At 36.3% G+C, this 16088-nt stretch overlaps 1 protein-coding gene across 1 annotated transcript; it reads right to left on the bottom strand.

The window, feature by feature from the left end:
* Window positions 1-1951: 1951 nt before the first annotated feature.
* LOC105157554 (plastidic ATP/ADP-transporter) lies at window positions 1952-5551 on the bottom strand. The gene is made up of 5 exons (XM_011073962.3): window positions 4541-5551; window positions 3575-3829; window positions 3268-3411; window positions 2823-3170; window positions 1952-2596 (listed from the first exon to the last, which is right to left on the bottom strand). The coding sequence occupies exons 1-5, from the start codon at window positions 5318-5320 to the stop codon at window positions 2243-2245; spliced, it is 1881 nt and encodes a 626-aa protein (XP_011072264.1). The 5' UTR covers window positions 5321-5551; the 3' UTR covers window positions 1952-2242.
* Window positions 5552-16088: the final 10537 nt, after the last annotated feature.

Raw genomic sequence — 16088 nt, 5'->3', positions numbered from 1 at the left:
CATTTAATGAAATATGTCACGGATTTGCTGGGACTTGTATTCTTCAGAGTTCACAAGAGAAGGGTGAGGTACAAGACGAATTCATTCTTACACTGTAATTATTAATAAAAAACAAGAAATCAGTGGGTTTGATGTGGTACAATTTTAACCTGGTACTTGGAAGTTCCTAGCTAGATGAACAAATGCTCTTGCCTATGTTTCTCCAGTGAGATATCACTTTGGTCGACAGACCTCGAATTGTCGTGAGAATTCGACCCATAATATTTGATTCGGTAGATACTCAACATATGTAATATGTTGGTAGAGTCGTAACGATTAAAATGAATAATATTTCACCAACTCCTCAAGCCAGAAGCATTTCATGACAATTAAGAGGGTGTCTGTTTTCTTTTTTTTTCTTTACACTCGCGCACCTAAAACACGCATACATCCAAAATTTGAACATGAAATTTCTCTTAAGGAAGTCTTGTGTCATAACTATTGGGTTGGCCTCTCTGGGGGCACGATAAAGAGGATATTTGGCTAAATTTATTTCATGCATTGCATAAATGTACGCGGATACATCTTATAAGATAAGATATTTCTGAACTTTACAAAATGTTAAATTTTAGAATAATTACACTTTTCATGAGATTTGGTATAACTACATATAGACTTTTTATAATTTAAAAAATCACATCTATGAAATTTATTTTCGTCTAACAAATAAGTCTCTCTAGTAGCCAGAATTTACCGAATTTACTGATAAACAAAAAAATATCAAAGAAAAATCCATATATATACGTGATTGAATTATTATTAATTTATTGCATGACAAATATATCTTCTTATGACCAAATTACCCTTATACATCTTCGCATGTTAATGCATCTGAGGATGTATATTTTCATCATTGCAAAGATATTTTAACCAAAAAAAATGTTTGTTTGATCTGCAATAAGTTAATAATAAGTCAATTGATGGTATGTTTATCAATTTCCATCCAGTGCTTTTCGTTAATAACAACAAATTCAGGGAATTTCAACTAACGAGGAGATCTATTTGTTAGAAGAAAGTAAACCTCAAGGATACAAGATGTAATTTTTCAAGTAATAGAGAATTTACGTGTAATTCCACCAAATCACATGTGAAGGGAATGTAATTATCCCTAAATTTTATTTTAAAAATAGCCCTGTTGCTTGGATAAAATAAAATTATGAAACTTATAAGATGTAGTAATGATAATTTTATAATTAATTTGAAAAGAAATCGAACGAACTCGGTAAAATTTTGAAAATTAATTGGTAACTCCATGCTTTTTAAAACGAAATTATAAACTTCTAATATCTTATTTTTGAATCTTATATACTCCTTTAAAAAAAAAATGATAAATTACAACAAGCTCCCCTGATACTTAGCATGATTTCAAAAGTCCTCTCATTTTGTGAAAAAATACCAATTTCCCTTTGGATATTTGATTAAATTATTTAATTTTTGAATATATATCTAAAATTGTCAATTTTGCGCTTATTGATTTTTCTTAAACAAAAATTATAAAAAAAAAATCAAGTGAGTTGGATGAAAAAAATTTAAAAATTATAGAAAAATGATCAACTTAATCCATAGAAAATGTTTCATAAAATTTTTAAGATGAGTAAAATTATAATTGATAGTCAACAAGGGCATTTTGATAAATTCACCAAAAATAGATGGAAAACTAACAAATTGGGCTGGTTGTTAGACCATCGTTTAAAATCAAAAAATATTAATAATTTTTCAAACAATAAAAGAACATTTATAATTATATCAAATCACAAAAAAGCTCCTTATACAAAAAAAAATTATATAATTTGAAAATCTTATGAACTTATTCAAACACCCTCTAAGTTTTTGTTGGATTGATTGGGTCTAACTCAACCTATTTTTTTAAGATGTGTGTGTGTGTGTGTGTGTGTGTGTAAAAGAAAAGGTATGGATTTGAATTGAGCTTACTATAAACATGCCCTCTGGATAGGATGCTATCCCTCAACTACAAAGCTAAAGAAAACAAAATACATTGGGCAAAGATTTTTATATCTATCAGAGGGGCTCAATTCAGTCAGTGACAAGACTAACTGGCTCTGATTATTTAAGAGGCTAAAACAAATTCTTACAAATAAGGATTTCTGGACAGAAAAATCCTAACACCATCAATCCACCTGATAAATCTTTCTGAAGTACTTTGAATTATTACTCCTGTTTTGCAGGTAATGGAAAAATATGATCACACGTGCGGAGACGAGGCGCCCGACGATGAGTCGCCTCCGGTGGGATTTAGGGTCGGTCCATCAGCAAGAGAACCGTTACCAGCTTCGTTCGGAGACACGACCGGGATCTTCACAGCGGCCCTTTCCATCTCCTTCTCAAGCTCTTCTTCTTGCCTCAAAGCGGTGAACTGGCCATCTAATGACTTTGCGGCTCCCAACCACGCAAGAACAATCACAAGAAGTATGCCTCCGAGATATGGAGTCGAGTTTGCAAGTGATCCGAAGGTTAAAATCATGAACTGCTGAATTAAAGCGCCTCCGGACTTCCCCAACGGGTTGCAAACAACATCGATCGCTGCCTTTCCTTTGACCTGACAACAGAGTTTATTTAACTACTACACAAGAAAAAGAGACAAAGATGGCGAGCATAGTTTAAATCAATTTCAGCTCAACGCCATGCTGTTTATCAAGTTCTAAACATGGATTAAAGAAGTTAACATAATCATCCATTCAATGAAATGGCATGTTCGTCGTACGTTCAGAAGCGAACAAGTTCATATTTGTCGAACAGTTATTAGGTAACTTAAGTTTCCGAACCTTGGTGTCTTCGTCCAAAGGAATGTAGGCCATTTCCTTGCACGGATCAAATAAGCTGTACTTGGCACTCTTACTAAAAATGTTTTGCATTGCTCCCACGTAAACGGCAGCTAAAAGTGGAGTCATCCCAATCTTGGCAAGACCTGGAGCAAGAGGGTCGCCAAACAGAATCAGGGAGAAGAAGCCAACTCCGGTTAGAAGCAAGACGGTCGGCGTGATTTTTGCTGCTGTTCCCCACCCGTATTTGTTAAAGATCCATTGACTCAACAGCATCATAGTGAAAGTTGCTATCCCAGTAGCGGTTGAGAAGTCGCCCATAAATGAAGAGTACTCATTTGGTGTTGGAAACTGTACAATTTAGAGAGCCGTGAGAAATGAAAGAAATTGAAAATTCACATAATCACTGACGGATGGTGCAGATGACAATGGGCGAGGTTTGTTTTACCTGAGCTTTGAGCTTTGATTTCCATGTAACCTCGACGAGGTTTATGCTGATACCATATGCTACAACCAAGGTCGCAAGATCTCTTATATATCTAGAAGACACCAAGAACTTTAAACTTTCCATTGTCCCCATTTTTGGCTTCTCCTGACAAAACCGAATAAAACTGTTAACAGACAATTAAAGCAACATAGCCACTATGGAAACAAGTACAAGAACTGCCTGCATTGAAACTTATAGGAAACTTATATTTTAAGACATAATATCGCAAGAATCAAGCAAAAGTAGCATGATTCTTGCAGCCAATTACCTTCTTCTTCTGGCTACGGGTGGGAAGAGCAACATTATTATTCACCCACCAATACAGGAAACAAATCGCAAACCCCATCAGCACCACAATACTCATCATTCCCTTCAAGGAGATGGCCCAGCCGTCAACCCCAGGACCCAAGTTTTGCCTCATTTGAGAGAAGTATTTCACCGTTCGACCAGAGAAAACAAGGGCAATGTTAGCACCAAGTCCAAAAAGAGGATAGAACTTCTTTGCTTCTTCAACAGTAGTGATCTGCGAGAATGCATTTAACTAGTGGTAAATGATCCAGTACATTTTTCATCAAGATGAAAGAAGTAAATATACAGACACATGACCTGATAGCAAAATCACAATAAGTTTCCAATCTCTTATATGCTAAGATATTTTCTTCCTTATCTCCTCCTTTATTGGGAAAGATACGGGAATAGCATACTACCAGTGGACAAAAGCACGACGAAAGCGATATCATAAAAAAATCTGCTAAAAAGTGAGCATTATTTAATAGGAAAACAACTTAGCACATTTCTGTGAAAAAATTGCTAAGTTGTATACTTCAGATCCTACAAACTTTCTTCAGCAAGATATGAATCAGTGAATAACTCATCAGCAGAGCAACGGCCATCAAGTGCATGCATAAACTCCCAACCATACAAGACTGTATCGTGATTCAGGCTAATGGAAACAATAACAAAGCCCAGGAAACGAAATAGTTTCTTGAAAACAGAGTTTTTTTGCTAACTAAAACAATGAATTTCTTGTTATAATTTGAGCAACTTCAATCCAGTTCCACATTACAGTCTAAGTACATATCACCAATAGTTTCAAATCAGGACAAACAACAACAGATGAATAAACAAAGAAATAATCAACGGTTGATCCAATCATTTATGTTTTATCAAACTAAATGCATGATTTGAGAAACACATGCACAGACAAAATGTAATACTGATATGAGACTATTACCTGATTAGCAAACCCCCAGAACAGGACAGATATAACCACACTCCCCCAAAGTTCAGCCATCACATAGAACAAGCAGAAACTCCAGATCCTCAAAATTGCAAGAGGGCCAAGAAATCTTGGGCCCAAAATATTAAGGAGCTTATCAGCCAGAGCTGTGGGATGGAAATACTGGCTGAGTGGATACAATACAAACCCAAACGCCCCAAAAAAGCCTATAAATGGAAGAATGACAGTGTAGAAAAGAGCCTGTTTTGACAACACATTAGCCAATTTGGTGTACAAGAGCATGAACCCAATAGCCATAGGCAAATTCACCCATGTTTTCAAGAAAGGTATGATTTCAGCACTAGACCCTTTGGCTGTCACCACCAAAACATCCTTAGTATCCCTGAGAATGGTGTAATTAAACAGAATACAGAAAAACATCATCCCAAGCGGTATTATTTTCTTGAGAGTCTCCACCTCAATACCCATGAACTTGGGAGATTCTTTCTCTCCATACAAAGACTGCCCATCTGCTGCTGCTGCTGCCGCCTCAGCTCTAAACAAGGGATAATTTCTGCTCTTTTGCCCAACCAATTGAGGCTTTGCAATAAATCCTTGAAACTTTGAGAACGCGTTAAGCGATAAAGAAGATCCATTAAGCAGCCCTGGTTTTAACGAGGGATTTAAAGGATAGAACCTATACCTTAAACCCTGTGATGGCTGTGGAGCAAAAGCTCTCGTTCTTGGGTTTGAAGGCAATGAAAGAAGCCCTTTTGATTGCAAAACGCCCTGCATTTCTCCACCCCCTCTCTTTCTCTTCTTGTTTCAACGCAGAATTCCCTCAAGAAACTCACCAATTTAATTTTATGAAGCGAGCACAAGAGAGAAAGAGAGATAGGGTGGTGGAGATAAGGTTGGGGGGATGGAATGGGAAGATAGCTTTGCTCAGAGGAGGGCTTGAGGAAGATACACAAATATCTTTTATACACGAGAGAGGAGAGTAAAATGAAACCCTCGACTGTATACAGACAAAAAAAGGGTGTCAATAAAGAAATACTACCTACCTTTTTCCTGAAATGGTTAGATGAGAGCAAAATCTTGGTGTCAGGCATTTGCAGCAAAATGGGATTTATTAATCTAAATGCATTCTTGCATTAAATAAAGAAATAAGACAAATATCTATGGACTAAAATGAAAAATCGAGGAAATACTAAATAGAGACAGCAGCCGAAAAAAAAGGGAAAAATTCAGAAAGACAAAACAAAAGGGTAGCAATCAAGAGAGGATCTTTACGGCACCCAACCAAAGATTCAAGAGAAACATGTGAAAAAAGTGCATATGGGGCCAAGAACAAGGCCTACTCCGGATATTTTCTCATGAAAATTGGCCTACGAAAGCCCTCCTAAACTTTGTGGGAGTGAGGTTCTTTGATGTTTCTTTTCAGACAGAATGCAACTGTGTATCAACACAATGATTTGTAGTTAAAATTGTGAAAAGTCGGCATATTCTTTAGTAAAGAATTGAGTTGTTTGGGACATGAACTGAATTCTTAGTACAGATTGGCAACCATGATTGAATGGGTTGGTGGGCTGCTGCTCAGTTCCACTTTCCTTGACCAAGTTATTAGTTATGTATGTATAAAAAATTGAACGCGTGAAGCACGCTTTAGGTTTTGTAATATTGGAGCAACGTTAACCATGTGGGTTAAGGATTCCGGGCAAAATGTTAGTAAGTTATTGTAATGCTTTATAAGTGTAAGTTTGAAAGAAAAAGTTTGTTATTTTGGCTCAAGAAAGAAATAATTATAACTCAAAAATTTATTAGTTTGCAGAAAAAGGAAAACAAAAAAATCAATTTTGGGAAGGATAAAGTATAGAAATATTCACTATTTCATTTTATCATTGTCATTCTTTTATAAATTTGATAATTACATAACTACATCAATATTTTAATAAATTTAGCAATATATTAATATAATAAATAACAATGATAATAAATCCTCATACAATGGGACAATTCCTACAAGTTTTGTGTGACTTAAAGTCATGATTTCAAATATTTTCATGGAATAATATCAACTTTGACAACTAAATTAAGACATCATACGAGTTTTTATTTTTTAATAGAGTAAAAAGGTAGTTGTTAAAAGAAGGCAAATCCCATTTAAACAGATTATCATAATTTCACCAACACAACAAGAATTAATGTCAATTTTTATTGAATCAAATATCATAAATTAGCCACCATCAACTTATAATATGTGCAAATAAAATAGATTAACTTTATATTTTCAGTGAGATTTGAATTTATGAGCAGTGATGTAATTAAAATACTTTTATATATATTACGAGTTAAATATAAGATTAAATGAAAAAAAAAGGGCTCATTTATTAATATTATTTATTTTCATTGAAAAACTAGAAATTTTGCATTTACATTATCAAAATAATTGAGTTAGAAACCCCAAGCCCATTCATGAATGGGGGTGGGAGTCAGGTCGGGTAATAAAAGTTCAAGTAGTTCGGATTCGGTGCTCAAACTTTTTGATAGCTATTTTTAGCTACTTGATCCTGACCCACTTTTTATGTCGGGTACCCAAATTATTTTATTTTTTTAGAATAATTAAGAAAAAATAGAGGCATATTTTGCCTCTAAATGCATTAATTCAGAGGCAACTTTGCCTCTGTTTCTTCGAACCTCTGTTCTTACAGAGGCAAAATTTTGCCTCTTTATATATATATATATATATATATACATATATTGTTAAAAAAAATAATAAAAGTTTTTTACTTAATTCTTTTTAGTTTTTAAAATTTAAGTTTTTGATACAATAAATAATAGAAATTTGAATATATAATTAACTAAACAATAAAAGAAAAAAATAATACTAACTTTTGAATTTGGTGTTCTAATTTCTTTGTTTTTTTATGATATTTTATAAATTTAGGATTTAGATAAAGAAGAGATTTTTGTTGAGGTTAGAAGGGAAGAAGAAGAATAGAAGATTGAAAAGAGAAGGAAATGTGTACAGACTTAGACTCAAACATAAAAAAACACATAATTTTTATTTTTTTAATATATAAATTCAGGTATCTGATCAGATAATTTGGGTAGGAAATCTTACGCGAACACCAACCCAATTTTTGTGAACTCTTAGGCCATGTTTACTATGGTGGATTAGGCAGTATATACGGAGTAAGCCTGGTCAGCAGAGCGTTTACTTGCGAATGAGGCGGCCCGTTACTACCTAGTGAAGCCCGGGACGAAGTGGGATTAATCGCCTGATAAGTATCTCGTCAATTGGGGTGGGATTCGCATCCGGACAATGTATCCCAGCGTTCAAGATGTGTTACTTTGACTATAATACCCTCAAATCAGCACTTGAAATGACATTGTTGGCCTTATACACACCCCTACCGCCTTTACTTCGCTCTCGCTTTTCCATTTGAAACCATCATCTTCTCCATGTTCTTCAAAATCCCGCTTTAAGGACATGTCTTCCAGGTAGCTACCGGTAGCATCGCCTCGAGGTGAGTTCATCGTCGCCAATGTTCGTCAGTACGTTAGTTTGTATCTACGTATCTTACTGTTCAATCACTGGGTTGTATGGTATCTCGTCTTCGTTGTCCACTTTTCCTAAATTGAAAAATTAATGTTTTTTTTCTGGTCTTTTTGTGAGGGGTGCAGGAATCACACCCGGAGGTCCCATTTACGTTGTCCAGTGAGTTCTTGTTCCCGAGAATCGTTATTGTTTGTGGTTCGTACTTTAATTGTTCACGATCTGAAGGTGGGTTTCTTTCAAGTCATTACTTTCTCAGTGGAACATTTCAGTACTTTTGTGCCTTATACTCTTTACTGCCGTCAAATTTTACTTGGGTTGAGCATACTATAACATTTAGCTAATTAGGTTTGGTCGTTTTAATATAATGGTTACACGGGTATGTGCCTTTGTTATTCTTTAATGTTTACCATATTCGCCCAAAAAGTGGGCAATTTGTTTCATGCAATTATGCCTGTATTTTTGGATTTTGTACCTAGGTTATTTACAATATAGCAATGTTCTGTGTTTTATGATGTTGTTGACCCAATGTTTGGTGATTTTTCATTGTCCTTGCCTTTGCAATCATCCAAACTATTGTCATTGTGAATAAAAGTTTTTTTCATGTTTAGGATAAGGTCATTTCAAAGAGTTATTTTGGCTTTAATTATTGTACAACAAATTCTCGACAAGCTTACAATCGCTCTCACTATGTTCACTTATGTTACAAAACACCTGAACACACGTAAACCTTGTCGTCTTCGGATTGGACCTCCGAGATACATAACCAATATTCGGGTACCGGACCAGATTAGTCACCTTCACCGGCTAGTTTCTGTTAATGATGAGTCATGCCTGCGCAACGTACATATGACCGTAACGCCTTCGGTCGGCTGTGCTATTTGTTCCAATATTCCGGTGTGATTTCTGAAAGCAAATTTTGTACCGTGCCAGAGCAAGTCGCAATTTTTCTTAGTGTTGTGGCCCATCATAAAAAGATTTGTGTGGTGAAGCATGATTTTCTACGTTCCGGCCGCACGATCCACAAACATTTTCACCGGATCCTTAAAGCAATAATCAAATTGTACAACATACTCCTAGCTCGATCGACGCCAATTATCGACGATTGCATGGACCCACGCTGGAGATGGTTTTAAGGTAGTAGTACACCATATTACCTTTTTTCTTAATTTTCAAAAAATTAAATATGATCAATTTCAAATTCAATGTGCTTCTTATATACACCTTACATCTGTGATTATCTTACTCGCCGTAGGGTTGTCTCGGGGTGTTGGATGGAACCTTCATTGACGTCCGAGTACCTGAAGTTGAAAAGGGACGGTATTGAACACGCAAAGGCCACATGGCCGTGAATTTACTTGGTGTCTGCAATCCTAATATGCAATTCATATACGTTCTTTCTGGTTGGGAGGGGAGCGCAGCGGATAGTCGTGTTTTACGTGATACCGTCCACAGACAGGGTAGACTAAGAGTTCCTACAGGTGTCACCTTCAGCTATACCATCTACCTATAGCCCATTCAATTACAACATTTTCTTCTTCTAAATAATTAATTCACTTTGTAACGTTCGATTACGCATTGTGCAGTACTACTTATCTAATAATGGCTACACGAATGCTAAAGGTTTCTTGACCCCATACAGAGGTGTAACGGTATCACCTACGAGAATGGGACAGTGGAGCTAGTAGACCGCAAAATAAACATGAGTTTCACAACTTAAAGCACTCTTCCGCGAGCAATGTCATCGAGCGTACGTTTGGTCTACTTAAAATGCAATGGGAAATTCTAAGAAGTCAATCATTCTACCCCATTAAGGTGCAAAATTAGATCATCTTGGCTTGTTGCTTGTTGCACAATTTTTTAAAGATCGAAATGCCCGATGATCCACTGCCCAACGAGTTGCCTAGTCATGGAGATGAACGTGCGGAGGCTGATGTCGATTGCGTGTAGAACATTGAGAGCAACCCCTCATGGAATTCTTGGAGGGATACATTGGCAACGTCTATGTACAATGAGCGGACGAGTCGTATGTGACGTTGTTTGTGGAATATTCTGCCTACATCTTTCATCCTTCATAAAGCTTCTAACATGAAGGATGAAAGATCGGTTGTATTGTTCCGTCCATTTACTGTACCCAGAGTTATGTTGCCCTCTTAGGTTTGGGAGGCGATTGTGTCAACACTAGGGCTGTCAATGAGTCGAGCTCGAGTCGAGCTCGACCATTTTTATCGAGCTCGAGCTCGAGCTCGACTCTGGAACTTCGAGCTCGAGCTCGAGCTCGAGCTCGACGAGCTCGCCAAGATGGAGCTCGAGCTCGAGCTCGCCAATGAATTCTCGAGCTCGAGCTCGAGCTCGGTTTCTCGAGCTCGAGCTCGAGCAGATTTCAGCTCGACAACTTTTTGTATTATTATTATTATTATTATTATTATTATTATTATTATTATTATTATTATTATTATTATTATTATTATAATTATTATTATTATTCTAATTATTATTATTATTATTATTATTATTATTATTATTATTATTATTACTACTACTACTACTACTAGTAACTACTTTTATTATTATTATTATTATTATTACTACTACTACTATTATTATTATTATTATTTTAAATCATAAGATCGTATCTTAAAATTTTTACATAGATATAATTGAAATTAATATATGTTCACAATCTGCAAAATTTATATATTTATAAATGTTAATATGACATTGATGTAACTATCATGTTACATTATTGAACAAAATAGGTTAATCAAACCATCAAAATTCAGATCAGACCGTTAGATATGATAAAACTTACAAAAAAATACGTTTGGTAAAGTTTTAGACTTATTGGATATACGGATGTCGAGATATCGTACTCGAAACATAATAGTAATCATTCAATACGGTGTATCGTTCAATCAGGCCATGTGATTTTAAATCATACCGTCTGATATGATCTAATGTGCACAATCTTGTATATGTTTAAATTTCGTATGAATCAGGTGCCCAGATTTTAAGATATCGTAATTATTGATTAAACTTTTTAATCTCATTATTTATATAATAAAATAATAATTAAAATTTTTCAACCATCATCATCATCATCATCATCATCATCATCATCATCATCATCATTATTATTATTATTATTATTATTATAATTTTTAGATAAGATTAATTCATAGGAATTACTAAATTTTGACATAAATTTATAAAAAATAAAAAATTATAAGTGAATTACTTGTCAATTTAGAAGATATTAACGTAATAAAAATATATATTAAAATAAAACATAAAGACTAAAGTTCTATATATCATATTAAATAATAATTTTAATTATAAAAGATATTATAATTTACTAAGTTGTTGATTAAATTTATTTTTGTATAAAGATTAAATGTATAAATAAAAGTACCATAATTTATTATTATCCAAAATAAAATGTATGATCTTAATTAATAATTATAATATATGGTCAATTTATATTATAAAATTGATCAAATATAAAATATAAAACTAAATATATAAAAAATTCAAAAAAAATAAAATATATATATATATATATATTCACCAGCTCGCGAGCTGGCTCGCGAGCTGGTGAACAACAGAAACCCAGCTCGAGCTTGAGCTCGAGCTGGCTCGACTCGAGCTCGAATTTTTCGAGCTCGAGTCGAGCTCAAAGTCGAGCCGGCTCGCCGAGCTCGCGAGCCGGCTCGACTCGCCTGCCACCCCTAGTCAACACGGCATGTTCACATAAAAATTATGACCGTGTTAGAGTCTGTTGTTCTATTTGTTCTTTTTTGAAATATCTATGCTAACACACGAAATTATATTTCTCTTATTTATTTTTTATGGGATATGGTCTTGCCACATATTTGGACGTTACGTGTGTCATTACATTTACATTTTTGTTACATGTTCTCTCATGATATAGCACTAAACTACTATGAGTTTTTTAATATCCACATAATTTCTTCGGTGCAGGTTACTGCAGTATAAGGTGGTGAATCAACTATACGATAATGGACATAGGATCCGATTAAGGTACCAGCAGGTTGATACGATGCGGAGGGAACAGAGATAAGCCATTAAATCACTGAATGTGGACGATTCTACAAAAAGAATGTCTGGTAGCAGGACTTAAGAATCTGGTAGTGACAGGCTGGAAATGCGAGAATGGGTTTAGGAATGGTTATCTAACCCAACTAGAGGCGTACATTGCAAAGACTTTTCCAAATGCTGACATCAAGGTTGAACCACATATTACTTCCAAGTTGCATGTATGGAAGAAGCAGTATTCGATGCTAACTACCATGCTGACGCGGTCAGGATTGGGTTGGGATGACCACTGGAATATGGTCACGGTGGAAGACGACAATGCTTGGGACAATTACGTGAAGGTATTAAACCACACTTTCAATGATTTTCGAAAATAAACCAAAACATGTATTTTACTTATGAACTATTTTCACCTTCCTTTATTTGATGTTGCAGATGGATCCCTACGCAAAGGGAATGCGGTACAAGACATGGCCTTTTTTCAGTGCATGGCGAGAAACATTTGGCAAGGACCGTGCAACGGGTGACCGTAGCACGGATCCATTCAATGATGCAAATGACATTAGAGATGAGGAGATTGCCGACATGCAAGAATGCAACTTACTGAATGCTGAATGGAATCTAGATGTAGGTGTAGTCGGGTTGGATGAAGACCCTCTGTGCTCGTTGAATGCAAACGTGGATCTCGTAACGAATTCATCTAATGCTGCGAAACGGGCGGGTAGCACTTCATCAGGAAAACGCAAGAGAACCGACGCAGGCTTTGAGATTTCAAAGTTGATTGAAATGGTATCCTCATTTTACTAGTCAGCGAACACGCGTTTGGCAACACTGACGAGGGTCCTTCAAAGCGAATTCGGTCACCCCAAACATCGCGCGATGATCCTGGAACAGGTTAGAGAGCTTGACTCATTTAACGAGAATGAACACCTCATTGTTGCAAACAGACTTGTTAAGGACCTAAAGGAAATGGAGCTTTTTCTTGTTTTGTCGAAGGATTCCAGAGTGAAGATGGTACGGCTAATGCTAGCAGGTAATATTTAAGGGCAAAACAGATTCGAAATGGTGAAGGTTTTATTTTTTGTCCGTACTTCTACGTAACAATATGCAAAAATTGTTGCTAATCATACATATGGCTTATGTATTGATTTGGAATATTTGGTCCATACAACATCGTCGTTTTGAAGTGTGTTGTTTGTCTGACGTTTAAATATTTCTTCTTCTACTGTATGTCTAATATAATGCATACTTTTTTTCACGTGGTTTGAAGGTTAGCGAACCTCAATTATTTTCGAAATATACATCAAATTATATATCAACGGGAGAAACTGTTGCTTAATATCATGATTTTATGCACGAGCTCGTTTTGCACGTTAGAGACAAACAGCATGTCCGCTTCTATAAGGTTCAATATTACAGCATAAATACAAATTTGATGCCTTAAGCCTCATTAAAAATAGCACAAACTTCATAAAAATTTTAAATGGTCTGCTACAAAAGTACGAACTGTCGAAAACGGCAACTAAAAGATGAACAGGGACAATCACAAACTACTTCCGACCATTTTCATCCGACCAAAACAAGATGGAATATCCATCCATACTTTTTTACGGAACATGATTACTCGTCCTCCGATTGTGTACGGGGATTGAGTACCTGCAAACATTCCTCTTCATGGCACCCATACGCAGTGCCGTCCGATTCATCATTGGTGGATTCGTACAGTCGTGCAGTGTCTTCACTCGATGAAAGGACGTCATCTCCCCCCGAATATCTCCTTCATCTTATCCCACTTTCGTTCGCCACAATAGTAATACACCTTGGCAAAAGGTCTTTCCTGCGTTATACCAGTACGAATATTAAATTAGCATATTGGATAGACGATTGTATGTGTTGTCCATATGAAAAGGTAAGGTTTGGAATTCACAGACTCATACCCGTATTATTCTGTTCCATTCCTTCCGCTTGTCGAGCATCTTGTTCGTGTTCTCATTCTAGGAGATGGATTCATCGGCAAGTACTTTACGGAATGTGTGATACCGAACCCTTAGTACACGCAATTTTTCTTTGAAGAAATATAAGTGCCAGTTTTTGCCGGCACAACTATTTATCTCATCTGCAGCGAAGTTCAACGAGGGGAGATCGCTTTGACGTCGATTTGAGTAGTTTCTTCCTCTGGAAGCCATGAACGAGAGGGCGTCAACAAACACATCGTCCACATCCTTTGTCCAAGTTCTACTATAGAAGTATCGTCCCTGTCCCATGGGTCTTTTCCTTCTTGGCATTTCCTCCCGTCGATCGGTTAGTAATGAAGGAAAAACGAGCTTGACGTTCAGAAAGAGGGTTGGGGAATTAGGGTTTCGTAGAAGTTGACACAGAAGTTGAAAGAATGCGTAGGAGATGTTTACGAAACTTGGAAATGTGCCTTTATAGATAATAAGTTCTAGTACACGCCGCAATTTATGGCACCCTGCGCATGTTTTGTAAACTAAAATTGGTTGAATGCACTTTCGTTGGGTCAGTGGTAGGTTTCACAATTTTTATGCCTTCAATGACTATGTGTGTTGTCTTGTCTGATATGTGCTACAGTTAACCTCCAACTAAGGGTTTATTACATATACCTTCTGCTACGGTTTACAATGGCTATGGAAAAAAAAAGTCAAGTTTATAAAATGTAGTGAAAATTTATTTTTTTGTTACATCTTGCCAGTATAAGTATATTACATACATGTATTAACTCATTTAATTTGGGTTAGATCCATTTCTTACGTATAATTAGTCATTTAATTTGTTGGCTCATTAATAATGAAAAATCGGCCAACAAAATTATCAAATGAACAACGGATTACAATAGTTTAGCCATGCGAACTTGCAGAAATGTAAAACCACCATTCATTCATATTTTCCAACATAAACTTAAAAAGAAAAATAAAAACAAACAAAATACAGAAGCATGTCGACCGTCATCAATCAAGGGAAAAAATTTTCAAGTCTCCTTCATCTGCTAACCCAAAAAGAGAAACCCTCATATCCAACATCGCACACAATACAATCAGCTTTCATCCTCACTAGTAACTAGATCAATCACCTCTGGCTCCTCATCTGGTTTCACCCCCAAGAACTGCACGGCTGAGTTGTCCGACCCATCAAAACTGAAGTCACCAAGGTCCTCGCTTGTCTCGTTGTATGGCGGGCCAACTCGACCACCAAAGATCTTCTGAAGCTGCTCCCATTTTGGCTCACCAAAGTAGTAAACACTTTGGCGAAGGGGTTCTCCAGCATCTCTTAGTGTTTTGTAAGGGTGCAAATGCACCTGCGTACATAAAAAGTGGGTACAAAATGCAAAGGAAAAATGCCATACCCATATGATTCTGCGCCAGTCTTCTTTAGTTCCAGACATCCGGTTGGCCTCTTCGTTCCATCTGATATTAGGTTCCTCAAGCAGTTTTCCGAAAGTATCGTGTCGCAAACCTAACAACCTGAGTCTGGATCTGAAGAAATCGTAAGACCAGTAGCGTCGGGCGTATTCTTTGACGGCATCCGCCGCGTTTCGGAACGCAGAGTTTAACGGGCGTAGTGGGTTTGTCTGTGGGCTGCCTATTATGGCATAGATGTGTAGGTAGGTACAGAATGCATTGTCCACCTTCTTCGTCCAGGTACGAGTATAAAAATAGCGCGACTGACCCATTGGATATTTTCGACGAGGCATTTTCTCAAGTTCGTCGCAGACACCGGTGGTTGAAGTGGAAAGAAGGATATGGATGGTGAATAGGGTTTGGGAATAGATGTTCATTTCTTTTCAGATTCTGACTGCGAGCTGTCCATTTATATAGAAACGGACTTGAAGTCTTTTGTATGCCACCAATAATGTCCACCTACTCATCATTGCCTGCAGTGATTGTGAAGGGTGCTTTGGAAACCCGCATTATTTATGGTGTGTAAGTGATA

This window comes from Sesamum indicum, linkage group LG3 (genome assembly GCF_026168435.1).
Source record: "Sesamum indicum cultivar Baizhima isolate 11 linkage group LG3, ASM2616843v1, whole genome shotgun sequence".
Taxonomy (NCBI): domain Eukaryota; kingdom Viridiplantae; phylum Streptophyta; class Magnoliopsida; order Lamiales; family Pedaliaceae; genus Sesamum; species Sesamum indicum.
The sequence above is the reverse complement of the archived record's forward strand: the minus strand, read 5'-3'. Positions and strand labels throughout refer to the sequence as shown.